The 14,934-nt window shown below is 42.0% G+C and overlaps 1 protein-coding gene across 2 annotated transcripts in view; it reads right to left on the reverse strand.

Moving 5' to 3' along the window:
* The window catches only part of il1rapl2 (interleukin 1 receptor accessory protein-like 2), a 1,302,096-nt gene that overhangs the window by 388,859 nt on the left and 898,303 nt on the right, over positions 1-14,934 (reverse strand). For both annotated transcript variants that reach the window (XM_063061139.1, XM_063061140.1), the window contains exon 6: positions 3,694-3,768. In XM_063061139.1, the coding sequence (XP_062917209.1) occupies positions 3,694-3,768 (75 nt within the window). The remainder of the gene's footprint in view (positions 1-3,693; positions 3,769-14,934) is intronic.

The raw sequence follows: 14,934 nt of genomic DNA on the forward strand, positions 1-14,934 counted from the left end.
CAGCATGCGTGGAAGGGAATAAATAGTCGATGTTTCAGGCAAAGACCTTTCATCAGGACTGGAGAGGAAGGGGGAAGATGCCAGAATAAGAATATCTGGGAAGATGAAAGCGTATAAACTGGCAGGTGATAAGTGAAGCCAGGTGAGGGGAGGAGAGATGAAGCGAGAAGCTGGAAGGTGATAGGAGGAAAAAGCAAAGGGCTGAAGAAGAAGGAATTTGATAGGAGAGGAGTGTGGACTATAGGAGAAAGGGAAGGAGGAGAAGCAGCAGACGGAGGTGATGGGCAGGTGAGGAGAAGAGATTGGGTAAGAGAGGAGCTAGAATGTGGAATTGAGAAAAGAACGCGGGGTTCAGGGATTTCTGAAAATGAGAGGAATCAACATTCATGCTGTCAGGTTGGAGCTTACTCAGATGGAACATAAGGTATTGCTTCTCCAACCTGATAGTAGCCTCATTATGGCAGTAAAGGAGACTATGGAGCAAGGTGACAGAAATATGACCACCCTGAGGATGGAAATATACAGACTTCTGTTACACCTTGACTGAGTGCAAAAAAAAGTTTACTTGTTGGATCCTGAGGAGGAGAAAGCTGTAAGGAACTGAATACAATGGGACAGTCTTCATAAGAATGTTGTCAAAATATTCTTTGAATGCTTGATCAAGAGAAGCTGAGGGCTGGTTTTCCCAGACTGAAGGACTGAAGGATTTTTTCATTTAAGACTTCAGGAATCTGTGGAATTCTTTGGGGTTTTCACATTAAAATTGATGTGACATAGGGTCAGCCACAATCTTAGTCATAGAACACTACAGCACAGAAACGTGGCTTCGGGCCATCTAGTCCAGGCCGAAATATTATTCCGTCTAGTCCCATTGACCATAACCATCCATGTACCTATCCAAATTTCTCTTAAATGCTGAAACTTAACTTGTAAACACCACTCCTGCTCGCAGCTCATTCCACATTCTCACCACCATCTGAGTGAAGAAGATCCCTCTCATGTTCCTCTTAAATATTTCACCTTTCATCCTTAACCCATGACCTCTAGTTCTAATCTCGCCCAACCTTAGTGGACAAAGCCTGTTTGCATTAATCCTATTTATACCCCTCATAATTTTATATACCTTATTATTCAACATTAGAGTAAACTGGCTTGCTCCAGAGATCTATCTTCAAACCTCTTATTAGGACTTGGTATTGGAAAGGAACCACAAAGGTATTAGGGGAAAGGTTGCAGCAAATGGCTCTATTCTCTTCACCTCATCTCCATCCCAATGAACAAGCTGACTAAAGCTAGTCTTCTCACCTTTTGAGAAATCAAAATTCAGCAACTTGGAAGCCTACAGTCAATTCCACATCGACTGGCATTTCAAGAATATGCGCACAGCAAAACGGTCTAATTTACCACAGGCCAAACTTCCAGGCACCCTCCAGATGTGGGAGTCAGCCACACTTGGCAGCACTCTTCCCTCAGCCACGTAGCGAAGGTCAGAACTGTTTTGAGGAGGGCATCTGGTTTCTATTGAACTTGGGCTGTGAGCTAACCCAGTGGAACTCAGCCAGACCAAAAACTCATTGACTTTGAATTTTAAGACAATGACAGATTATGTCAAAATTAAAATTCATAAAAATAGTGAGGAGATAATCTCAGCAACTCCTCTCAGATTTTCCAGTGCGACTTTTTGTTGACGCAGACCACAATATTACAAATGTAGAATATAAATCATAGAATACATTACATATGGTCATATTACAACATAGTAATGCTAGCATATATTGCATCTCATATTTTATAGAATCATAAGGTTAATCAAAGCTATATCTTAATGTTCTCAAAAATTAATTGCAGCCACCTGAAATACTAAAAGTGTACAAGATTAAGCAAAGTGAAAACAACTTAAATTTACATTCCTTTAAAGAATTTTAGTCTATTTAAAAGGATAAGATGAGAAATCCAGAAGATATGAGGCAAGACCCAGAGTGGTACTTTCATTAAAAAGTCAAACACCATACACATTTTCTCATTAAATTTCTTTTCCTCTCAGGTAATGAATGACTGAACGCCATTCCCCAATGAAGATCACAACAAAAGTGCAAATTGAAAGGTGAATTAATTGCAAAGTTAAAGGAGGGAACGTTTTATGTGAGGGAATGCTATAAAATTTGCTTGCCAAGTTTTCTTTGACACTGATTAACCTACAAATTTCCTGTTATTTTCTAGTGCTCTGATTTACCCATGAGAACCATATCTCACATTTCCTTTGACAGCAACCACATTGGCACACTAGTGTGTGTGTGTGTGTGTGTGTGTGTCTCTGTCTGTCTGTCTCTCTCTCTCTCTCTCTTTTCCCCTCTCCTTCGGTCCATTGCAGGGGTTCCCACCCTTTCTCATGCCATGACAAATACCATTAAGCAAGAAGCCATGGACCCCAGGTTGGGCACCCCTGGCCTACAGTATCTCCCCCTCATTCCAAATGTGATCACTTTTCCTGTCAGTCCAAGCAAGGGATTCCCCTGATTTGACTCACAGAAGCAAAGGTTATGCAGCTTCTAGCCATTACCAACATGGGTTCCAACATCCAGGGCTCCCTTCCTCCTTCATTTCTTTATCAGGACTTACTCCATGTGTTCTCCCAGGCCCGATTCCACAGACACGTATCCCTCCTGGGAACCTTCAACAGAAGTTCAGTGAAACTCTCTCTCCTCACTACGTACTTGTTTAGGGTCAGTTTAGAAATTCAAAATGATAAAAAAAACTAAGTAGACAACCTGATCCCAGCAATTTCAGATCATCTGCAATCCTCAATGTCCGCTTTAAAGCATTGAACAGCAGTGCGATCCTTCCACACCTGGTGGGAGGCCATTTATTTCTAAACCAATAATTCCTCCCTCCGGTAATTGTTTAATGAGTACGGAGCCAAGCTGGAGGTCTAACACAGTGCTTGTTATTGACTGAAAGGTTGCCAATTGTCAGAAAAGTTTACTAGCAAAATTACCAATGAACAAGTAAGTAACAGAGAAGGAAGCTGTACAGTAGGCTGCTTGATTTTCTTTCCAGTATTAAATACATGTCGTTCATTATCTACTTCATCCTTTCTTGTTCTTTCTTGGATGCTAACCTGTCACACCTTGTTCCAGGGCAGAAAGCTGAGCATTCAAATAATACAATAACATGCTCCATCAATGTGTAACCTAACAAAATAACTAACCATTTTCTTTTAAACAAAAAAAAAACACCAAATTATTTTTCTTTCAACTGTGTTATTTACAGAACCCTACCTCAAAGTGGTAGACAGCTTTGGAAAGCCTGACTGAGATTAAGGATATAGATCCAACAGAATCGCAACATACATCTTTTTTTCATGAATGCAGTCTCTCACTACCACAAATTCTACAGCCACATATCTCACATTTGGCATCATAGGCATCAGCGCACCCAACGTGCAATAGGAATAGCCACATAGTGGGAAAACATTTCTGATCATGGTCTCTCTCTTGTCAAGTAAGAATCGCAGCATGCATCCCTGTTTCAGCCTTTTCCTCATTCAGCCAAATCCACATTGGGGATTGAAAAGGACATAAGTTACTGAAGGGAATGGTACAGGAAGAATATGATATTTATCCAACACAAGAAGAACAACTTCAGTGTTTACAGTGGAGATGTTAAGGGTGATTTTCCCAGGAAGCTACTCACCCAACTGGACCTCGACGACACTTTGTTGGTTTTCAAGGGGGTCCAGCAGCTCGGGTAGTTTGTCGGTGAGAACAGCTGAAAGGTAAAAGAAAGCCCAGAGCTGATTACAATGTGTTACTACAGAGTGCAAAAGTTCAGCTCAAATGAATAGTAATAAGCCACCTCGCATACTTGAGCATAATATGGTTCTTTCCTTTAAATACATCAACACTAGCCAGATCCCATGGATACTTAAAACAGGTTGCACCAGACTATCCACCATCAAATACATGTATACAGAAATGTGCTGGAAAAAGGCCAGCAAAACCATGAATGCTCCCACCCACCCTGGTCATGGACTGTTTATTCCACTCCCATCTGGGAGAAGGCTATGTAGTATCCACCTACACTAGGACTACCAGAATCAAAAATGGCTACTTCTCCCAAACCATCAGGATGATAAACACCTCCACCCATTAGCCCGCCCCACTACCTCATCTAGCGTCATACAAACAAGCTACCTATATAACAGTACATTGTGTTTTATGGGGCTGCTTTTATATTTATATTTGTTGTGTTTTTATTGTACTTTTTATGCTTTTTGTGGTTTTTTTGTGTTGCATCAGATCTGGAGAAGCAACCGTCCATTCTCCTTTACACTTGTTTTTGAATGTTGAATCCTGTCAGAGGTTGGGGCGAGGAGGAAGTCACTGTAGTGGCTAATTAGCTCTCTCTTTCACTCACTCTCACACAACAAAGCTGAGGACACTCTCACCTTGGTGGAGGATGTTGGAATTGAGGTTCACAATGACGTAAGGTGGCATAAACATTGTCTCCTGTAACTGTTTTACATTGTTCTGCCTCAATGCACTGTGTAACGAGCTGATCTGTATGAACTATATGCAAGACAAGCTTTTCACTGTATCTTGGTACACTGCACACTACACCACAGTATCTGCTCTTCAGCCCGTGATGCTGAGCTGTCCTGTTAACCTACTCTAAGATCAATCTAACCCTTCACTTTGAAATAACCCTCCACTTTACCATCATCCATGTGCCTAAGAAGTTCTTAAATGTCCGTAATGTATCTGCTTCTACCGCTACCACCACCCCCTGGCAATATGTTCTACGCGCCCACCACTCCCTGTGTAAAATACTTCCTCTGATATCCCCCCAACTATACTTTCAAAGCACATTTATTATCAAAGAATGTATAAATTATACACCTTGATATTTGTCTGCTTATAGGCAGCCACAAAGCAAGCAATCCGAATAACTTAATTAAATAAAAAACACAAAAACTACTGCGCAGAGAAAGAGTGTAAAAACACATACACATTGTGCAAACAATAAGAGCAAGCCAACAGCATCTTGAACCAGAATGATTCCCCGATCTTCTCCCAGAGCAGCTGAAGTAGGCCCAAGCCTTGGTCCCCACTCAGTTCACCATACCAGCGGAGCAGAAATGCACAACAGCCAGATCAATTCACAGCCTTGGCGCTAGGGAGAAGGAATGAATGTTCAAGGGAAAGCGAGCAAAATCAGCCTGTCCCTCACCTGATCCTCCAATCATTTTAAAGTTATGCATCCATGTGACAATAATAACCCGATTCAATTATTATGAAGTCAACCCAGAGGAATCTTGGACTAACAAAAAGAGTCTCTGGGTTTGGAATAAGGCAGAGATACCAGAGATGGGTGGGGATTTGAGTTCTAAACCATTATCCCCCTACAGGACCTGGGTGCATAACAAATACATTTGTGGCGCACTGGGAAGGGTGGGGGGTGCTAATTTGTTGGGGACCCCAGCTTTCTAAGGTAGCATCTTCCTTAGCTTTGATTCAAAGAACAAGGTGTGTTCTGTTTTCCTGCATGAAATCAGGTGAACTGATTAGTCCTTTCATTTGCTGTCTCTGGGATCGTTCCGATGCCACCATCCGGAACCTGAAGACACACACTCAACATTTTAGGAACTGACAAGAGAAAATCTGCAGATGCTGGGAATCCGAGTGTCGCACACAAAATGCTGGAGGAACTCAGCAGGCCGGCCGGCATCTATGGAAAAGAGTACAATTGACGTTTTGGCCCACGCATTTTGGCCCGAAACGTCGATTGTACATTTTTACCATAGATGCTGCCTGACCTGCTGAGTTCCTCCAGCATATTGTGTGTGTTATTTTAGGAACAGCTTCTTCCCCACTGTTATATATATATTTGCAGTACAGTGGACTACATAAATACACTACAAATTAGGATAAGAAATACAATAAGACATACACAGTCTATATATATATTTCTTATTTCATATATATATATTTATTTCCTATTTTATAGTATATTTATGTATTGTAATGTACTGCTGCAGTAGAACGACAAATTTCATGACATATGTCAGTGATAATAAACCTGATTCCAAAGTTGTTTTTTTGCCGAGTAAGTAATGCCAAGTAGTAGGTGTGAATAATTTAGGATTTCTGAGTCACATAAGAATAAACTGATTGTTACATCACAGAATGAACTCAACCTGACCATCATAAGGTCCTTGAAAGAACTATTTCATTTGTATGATGAACCGTTCTCTTTCCTCACAACCAGGCAATTTATTTTCTTTTATTTAAATATGCACCTAATTCCCCTTCTAAGATTACAATTAAATATACTTCTTCTGCCCTCTTGCACTGTGCTTTCCTGACTCCAACAAAATCTGATATTAATAACATCTCTCCCTTCTGATGAGTAGCTAATTATTTTAAAACAGAGCCCCTCAGGCACGATCCTTTCTGTCAGGGGATAGTATCCCCTTTGCTATTAAAATCCTTCATAATTCAACATCTCTAATTCTACCTTCAGCCTATTCTACTTAAAGGAGAACAATCCCAAATTCTTTTCAAAAGCACGTATTAACAAAAAAGTCCCATGACAGCATAAAGTGATTCATTCCTTCACAGGGTTTGAGAATGTAACAGAATCGCTCTGGCTTCATTCTGTTTGCAATTATTCTCTGCATTTCACACTGAGAAATTTGTTAATCCATGTTTACTATTTTTATTTTATTTGGAGATCCAGCACGGGGCAGACCCATCCGGCCCCACGAGCCGCAAAGCCCAGCAACCCACCGATGTAAGCCTAGCCTAATTACAAGACAGTTTATAACTACCAATTAACCTAATAAGCCGTACATTTTTTTTGGATTGTGGGTGGAAACCAGAGCACCCAGAGTAAACCCACATGGTTGCAGCGAAGACATACAAACTCTTTCCACAAGACCACAAGACAAAGGAGCAGAAGTCGGCCATTCGGCCCATCGAGTCTGCTCCGCCATTTTATCATGAGCTGATCCATTCTCCCATTTAGTCCCACTCTCCCGCCTTCTCACCATAACCTTTGAGGCCCTGGCTACTCAGATACCTATCAATCTCTGCCTTAAATACACCCAATGACTTGGCCTCCACTGCTGCCCGTGGCAACAAATTCCATAGATTCACCACCCTCTGACTAAAAAAATTTCTTCGCATTTCTGTTCTGAATGGGCGCCCTTCAATCCTTAAGTCATGCCCTCTCGTACTAGACTCCCCCATCATGGGAAACAACTTTGCCACATCCACTCTGTCCATGCCTTTCAACATTCGAAATGTTTCTATGAGGTCTTCCCTCAATCTTCTAAACTCCAAGGAATACAGTTCAAGAGCGGACAAACATTCCTCATATGTTAACCCTCTCATTCCTGGAATCATTCCAGTGAATCTTCTCTGTACCCTCTCCAACGTTAGCACATCCTTTCTTAAATAAGGAGACCAAAACTGCCCACAGTACTCCAAGTGAGGTCTCACCAGTGCCTTATAGAGCCTCAACATCACATCCCTGCTCCAATACTCTATTCCTCTAGAAATGAATGCCAACATTGCATTCGCCTTCTTCACTACTGACTCAACCTGGAGGTTAACTTTAAGGGTATCCTGTACGAGGACTCCCAAGTCCCGTTGCATCTCAGAATTTTATATTCTTTCCCCATTTATATAATAGTCTGCCCATTTATTTTTTCTGCCAAAGTGCATAACCATACACTTTCCAACATTGTACTTCATTTGCCATTTCTCTGCCCATTCTTCCAATCTATCCAAGTCTCTCTGCAGACTCTTCGTTTCCTCAGCACTACCGGCCCCTCCACCTATCTTCATATCGTCAGCAAATTTAGCAACCAAGCCATCTATTTTCCAGATGGTATCAGAAATAACCTTCGAAGTCCACCGTCCTGAGCTGCTCTAGAGTCACCCTAACTGATGCGTTACCGTGGTGCCCTGGTACAGAAGATTAATCAAATCTTTTCGTTGACTAAAGTTGATACAATTGCTCTGAGATTCTGTCAGCTTAAGACAAACTTTGTAATAAAGAAACAACTGAAGTACAACTCAACATTGATTTTGGTATGTCATCTAAAACTTTGACGAACTTCTATAGCTACACGGTGAAAGGTATCCTGACTGGTTGCATCATACGTTGGTATGGAAATACCAATGCCCAAGAATGGAAAAATCTACAAAAAGTGGTGGATACAGCCCCCTGTACCAGTTCCTCAGCCACATATTTATCAACCAAATGCTCCTTCCTCTCACTGGCATATGACACAGGCATCAATCCAGATATTACTACCCTGGAAGTCCTGCTATTCAGCTTTCTACCTAGCTCCCTAAAATCTCTCTTCAGGACCTCCTCACCTTTCTTACCTATGTCATTGGTGCCAATATGTACCAAGACTTCTGGCTGCTCACTCTCCCTATAGAATGCTATGAACCTGAATTGAGATGGCCCTGACCCTGGAATCTAGGAGGCAACACACCACCTGGACGTCTCTATCGCTCCCAGAGAATCTCATCTCTATTCCTCTAACTATGGAATCCCCTATCACCACTGCAGTCCTCTTCACCTCTCTTCTGTTCTAAGCTGCAGTACCAGAGACTCGGTCACCACGGCTCCCTCCAGGTAGGTTGTTCCCCTCAATTATAACTTATTACAGGGGCACTCTGCACTGGCTGCCCATTTTACTTTTCTCCTGACAATCACCTAGTTATCTGCCTCCTGCAATCTAGGGGTGACCACCCACCCATAGCTCCTGTCTATCACCTTCCCATTCTCTTGTGTGAGCTGAATGCAATCGAGCTGCAGCTCTTTTCTAGCTCTTTCATGGTCCGTACACCACTATGTCATACATCAGAAGGTGGTGTGGTGAGGAATGCTGCTCGTGATCTCGGTTCAATTCTGACCGCTTGTGCTGACTGTGTGGAGTTTCTACTTTCCCCCGTTTCTTCCCACATCCCAGAATTGTTCTAGTTGATATGTTAATTGCCCTACTGTTGGCAAACACAGAAGAATCAGGATACTGAGTACCTGAAAGAGAAAAGATTACAGGAAAATAAGAGAAGGAATGGAACTGATGGGATTGCACCGAATACTGGCATTGACATGATGGGCCAGATGGCTTCATTCTATGTTGCAGGGCGCTATGGAAATGTGAAATATGATAATTACTTATTTATTTGTTTGTTTACCTGGTTACTTAGAGATGCAGGGAAGGCTCTTCAGGCCCAGTGAATCATGCCTCCCACTAACCCACCTGATTAACACTAACCTAATCGTAGGACAACTTGCAACAACCAATTAACCTGTTAACTGGTACATCTTTGGACTGTGGGAGGACACACATGTGGTCACTGAAAGAAAGTACAAGCACCTTAGAGGTGGCTTCAAAATTGAACTCTGAACTCCGACACTCTGAGCTATAATAGCGTTGCACTAACCGCTATGCTACTGCGGGCGCCCCACCACTGCATTACTAACACCATGCCTATTATAATATGGTAAAAGCCGAGTTAAAATTACTCATTCAAAAAATGTGCATGCTGAATGGAGCATGAGAGATTGCCTGAAAGACATTGCGTGGGGATTTCAGTGTGCAGGTCTTAGTGAGGCTTGGGATGATGACAAGCTTTTCAGTCCTTTAATGAAGTACTGCATTTCCTGAAATTTGCAACGTGAAGGGAAGCCACAGCCCCACAGCAGAAAGACCAGCAGAAGAATGAGAACAGGAGCAGAAAAAACTGTGGAGGGTTGTAGTAGACTCAGGCAGGTCCATAACAGGCACCGTTGTAGGCACCATCTTTAAAAGTTAATGCCTCAAGAAAATGGCATCCATTATTAAGAACACTTGCCATGCAGTACATGCCCTCTTTTCATTGCTATCATCAGGTAGGAGCTTACCAGGTAGAATCTCTTAGAACATATTAAACACCTTAAATTGATGTTTCAGTTCTGTAAGGATGTTTTAGCTCCAGTTTAATCCATTGTTTGCGAGGAAGACAATAGAGTTTCCTGTAACAATGGTTTAGAAAACACTCGATAGAGTTGATGATTATTAAAAAATTGTCATCTTGTTAAATCCTTTGGGAAAGCTAACCTAGTTCTTTAAAGTGCTTGACAGCCTGCAATTATTATGTTTTCCAAACATGACAAGAAACAATGGGAGCTTATTAACATGACTTGCAACAGTAAGAACTACAATCTTGTCATAGTCATAGTCATACTTTATTGATCCCGGGGGAAATTGGTTTTCGTTGCAGTTGCACCATAAATAATAAATAGTAATAAAACCATAAATAGTTAAATAGTAATATGTAAATTATGCCAGGAAATAAGTCCAGGACCAGCCTATTGGCTCAGGGTTTCTGACCCTCCAAGGGAGGAGTTGTAAAGTTTGATGGCCACAGGCAAGAATGACTCAAACTTTACAACTTTACAAACTTGTGTTCTATTCTGGAAATTAAAAACAAAATCTGAAGATGTCCAAAGCCTGAAATAAACACACAATAAAGACTTGGAAATACTTTAAAGGACTAGGCAGTATCTGAGGAGAAACAGGATCAGCCAAACAGTCCTTCCAGATGAGGCAACACTTCAACAGCAACACACACAAAGTACTGGATGAACTCAGCAGGCCGGGCAGCATTTATGGAAAAGCGTACAGTCGACGTTTCAGGCCGAGACTCATCATCAGGACTCATTTCACCTGCAAGTCTGTCTTAGTCTCTGTGGTGCTCCTGGTGTGGCCTCCTCTACTTTGGGCAGACACAACATAGACTGGTGAAGCATCTCTGAAGCACCTTTGCTCTGTCTGCAACAACAGGCAGCATTTTCTGATGGTCAAGCATTTTAATTCTACTTCCCATTCCCGTTCCAACATGTCTATCTGTGGTCTCCTCTACTGCTATGATGAGGACAAACTCCGACTGAGGAGCAACACCTCATAGTCGGTCATAGTGACTGCATTAACGTTGATTTATCCAACCTCAGAATTTCTTCCCCCAACTCCACTTCTCTTTTCCATTCCCCATTCTGCCTCCCCTCTCATCCCTTCTCTCCTCCTAACCTGTCCACCGTCTCCCTCTGGTGCCCCTCCTCCTTCCTTTTCTCCCATGGTCCACCCTCCTCTCCTTTTAGACTTCTTCTGCAGCCCTTTACCTCTTCCACCTATTAACTCCCAACTTTACACTTCATCTGCCCTGCCCCACCCACTTACCTTGCCCCTCACTTGGTCAGCTTGTACTCCTTCCCTACCACCCCAACCACCTTTTTATTCTGACTTCTTCCCCCTTCCTTTCCAGTCCTGATGAAGGGTCCCATGGCGAAATGTCGACTGCTTATTCCTTTCCATAAATGCTGCCTGACCTACTGTGTTCCTCCAGCATTTTGTGTTCGTTGCTCCTTCACCACAACAATTCTTTTGCTATTCATCCTGTTCTGATTAATGAAGAACACAACATAGAGAAGTTACGCACAGGAACAGGTCCATGATATCTGTGTGGAAGACAATGCCACATCATGTTCAACACAGCCATCATGTACAATAGGCACTGCTCACAGATGCACAGTAGAGAAGATCCTGACATGATGCATCACTGCATGGTACAGAAACTGCTCTGCAGCAGCCAGGAAGGCTCTGCTATGGGTAGCTAAAACTGTCCAAAGCATCGCCAACACAAGCCTAACCATCATCAAGGACATATATACAGAAAGGTGCTGGAAAAGGGCCAGTAAGATCACGAAGGATCCCACCCACCCTATTCTTGGACTGTTCGTCCCACTCCCATCAGGAAGGAGGCTTCGTAGCATACGCACCAGAAACACCAGACTCAGAAATGGTTGCTTTCTCTATGCAGTAAGGCTGATCAAAACCTCCACCCACTAACCCACCCTTCCACACTCCCCTCCACCACTATTTTATCATTTCCTGTCATCATCTTACGTACAGACACTCCTGTGCCTAGTGTCACTTTACGGACATGCAATCAATCTAGGTATATAAAAACGTAGAATCATAGAAAACCTACAGCACAATACAGGCCCTTTGGCCCACAAAGCTGTGCCAGATATGTCTTACTTAGAAATTACCTAGGGTTCCCCATAGCCCTCTATTTTTCAAAGCTCTATGTACCTATCCAGGAGTCTCTTAGAAGACCCTATCGTATCCGCCTCCATCACCATCGCCGGCAGCCCATTCCACACACTCACCACTCTCTGCGTAAAAAAACTTACCCCTAACATCACCTCTGCACCTGCTTCCAAGCACCTTAAAACTGTGCCCTCTCGAGTTAGAAAAAGCCTCTGACTATCCACACGATCTATGCCTCTCATCATCTCCTACACCTCTATCAGGTCACCTCTTATCCTCCGCCACTCCAAAGAGTAAAGGCCGAGTTCACTCAACCTATTCTCATAAGGCATGCTCCCCAATCCAGGCAACATCATTGTAAATCTCCTCTGCACCCTTTCTAGAGTTTCCACATACTTCCTGTAGTGAGGTCACCAGGCCTGAGCACAGGACTCCAAGTGGGGCTTGATCAGGGTGCTATATATACGTAACATTACCTCTCGGCTCTTGAACTCAATCCCAAGATTGATGAAGGCCGATGCACTGTATGCATTCTTAACCACAGAGTCAACCTGCGCAGCAGCTTTGAGTGTCCTATAGACTCGGCCCCAAGATCCCTCTGATCCTCCACGCTGCCAAGAGTCTTACCATTAATACTATATTCTGCCATCATATTTGACCTACCAAAATTAACCACCTCACACTTCTCTGGGTTAAGCTCCAACTGCCACTTCTCAGCCCAGTTTTGCATCCTATCGATGTCCTGCTGTAACCTCTGACAGCCCTCCACACTATCCACAACATCCCCAACCTTTGTGTCATCAGCAAATTTACTAACCCATTCCTCCACTTCCTCATCCAGGTCACTTATAAAAATCACGAAGAGTAGGGGTCCCAGAACAGATCCCTGAGGCACACCACTGGTCACCGACCTCCATGCAGAACATGACCCATCTAAAACCACTCTTTGCCTTCTGTGAGCAAGCTAATTCTGGATCCAGAAAGCAAGGTCCCCTTGGTTCCCATGCCTCCTCACTTTCTTAATAAGCCTTGCATGAGGTATCTTATCAAATGCCTTGCTCAAATCCATATACACTACATCTACGGCTCTATCTGAAACAGATTCATCATCACTCACATATGTCATGAAATTTGTTTCTTTTTCCTCAGCTGTACAGTGCAATATATAAAATTACTAGAGCACAGCGCAAAAGCCTCACGTATCCAAAATATTATATCACTGACCTGAACATTGACGTTGCTACTCTCTCCAATGAATGTTGACTGAGCCAATGATCATATCCAGCACATTCTGTGTTTTTTTGTGCAATGCGTATCCGATTCTTGAAACTCCAGAGAATATGCCAATTAACCGTTGGTGCTTTGATTACTGGTCACTTGTCTGCTTACTAATTGTTAAAACTCACTCAACAGCAAGAAACAGTAACACATCCCTCTATATAATGGCCACTGTTCTCCAAAGTAGTTTGTTAAGTGTGTAAGACACATGAAAACAATCATCGACGAATAATTCTGTGCTGTTTTCCTTCTGGTAATACTTCAGGAAAAATATTTCATTAAGACTGGTCCACTTGACTGAAAATGTAATCGAAAACTGATTATTATCCTGCAGTAAGAACTAATCCTAAGAACTGACTGCTCTGAATTAAAGTCATTGGGACAATAATTCTGATTGAAATGCTTTACTTTTGAACAGAACAATTTAACTTTGAAATGCAACATTATACACTTTTTTATGTAACATCTCAGTGCCACAATTAACTCTTAAAATCTTTATACAATGTTGTGTTGGACCTATCTTTAATTTTACATTCCACAACATAGAACATAGAACACTACAGCACAGCACAGGTCCTCCAGCTCATGATATTGTGTTGACTTATAACCTACTCTAAGATCAATCTCACCCTTCCCTTCCACATAGTCCTCTATTTTCCTATCATGCATGTGCTTATCTAAGAGTTTTGTAAATGTCTCTAATGTATCTGCCTCGACCACTACCCTTGGCAGGGTATTCCATGCACCCACCATTCTCTGAGTAAAACAAACTTACCTCTGACATCCCCACTATAATTTACTCCAAACACCTTAGAATTTGGCCTCCTTGTATTAGCAACTTATCAAGTCCAAAATTAACTGTCAAAATCTTTGAGCAGTGTTCTGTCAGACCAATCATTAAAGTTGTATTCCATCATCATCACTATTGTTATTTGCTGTGTCGTATGACATGGACAGTCATGGTCTCCACATTAGAGTGTTTAATTCTTATATTCTGTGCAGTTTAACAATTAATTGTCTACTTGTATTTCATATGACCTATATACATGTAACTGTTTAGTATGTTTCCGAGTGGTCACAGTATGTATATACACTTGTTCAGTGTCTCCCCTTGTGGTTACAGTTCTTTGCAAGTTTAGACATTTCTCTGGTATCATATTATTTGAATGGGAGCTATCTAATTGGTTTACTTTATCTATATGTTTAAATGGAATGTTTCTTATCTATGGTACAGAAAAAACTGAACGTGTCAGTACGCCATCTTTACGTGCTTCTGTTCCCCTACTTTCTGTTATTGTCTATTTTCAATTCTCTTTGTTCCCCTTAATAAAACTATCATGAAGCAACATTTGGCCAGATTTGGGAACAGCTTCTTTCCAACTGTGATAAGACTGCTGAACGGATCCTGACCCGGATCTGGGCCGTACCCTCCAAATATACGGACCTGCATCTCGTTTTTTTGGCACTACCTTACTTTCCATTTTTCTATTTTCTATTTATGATTTATAATTTAAATTTTTAATATTTACTATGGATTTGTA

This window comes from Mobula hypostoma, chromosome 10, assembly GCF_963921235.1.
Source record: "Mobula hypostoma chromosome 10, sMobHyp1.1, whole genome shotgun sequence".
In the NCBI taxonomy this organism is placed as follows: domain Eukaryota; kingdom Metazoa; phylum Chordata; class Chondrichthyes; order Myliobatiformes; family Myliobatidae; genus Mobula; species Mobula hypostoma.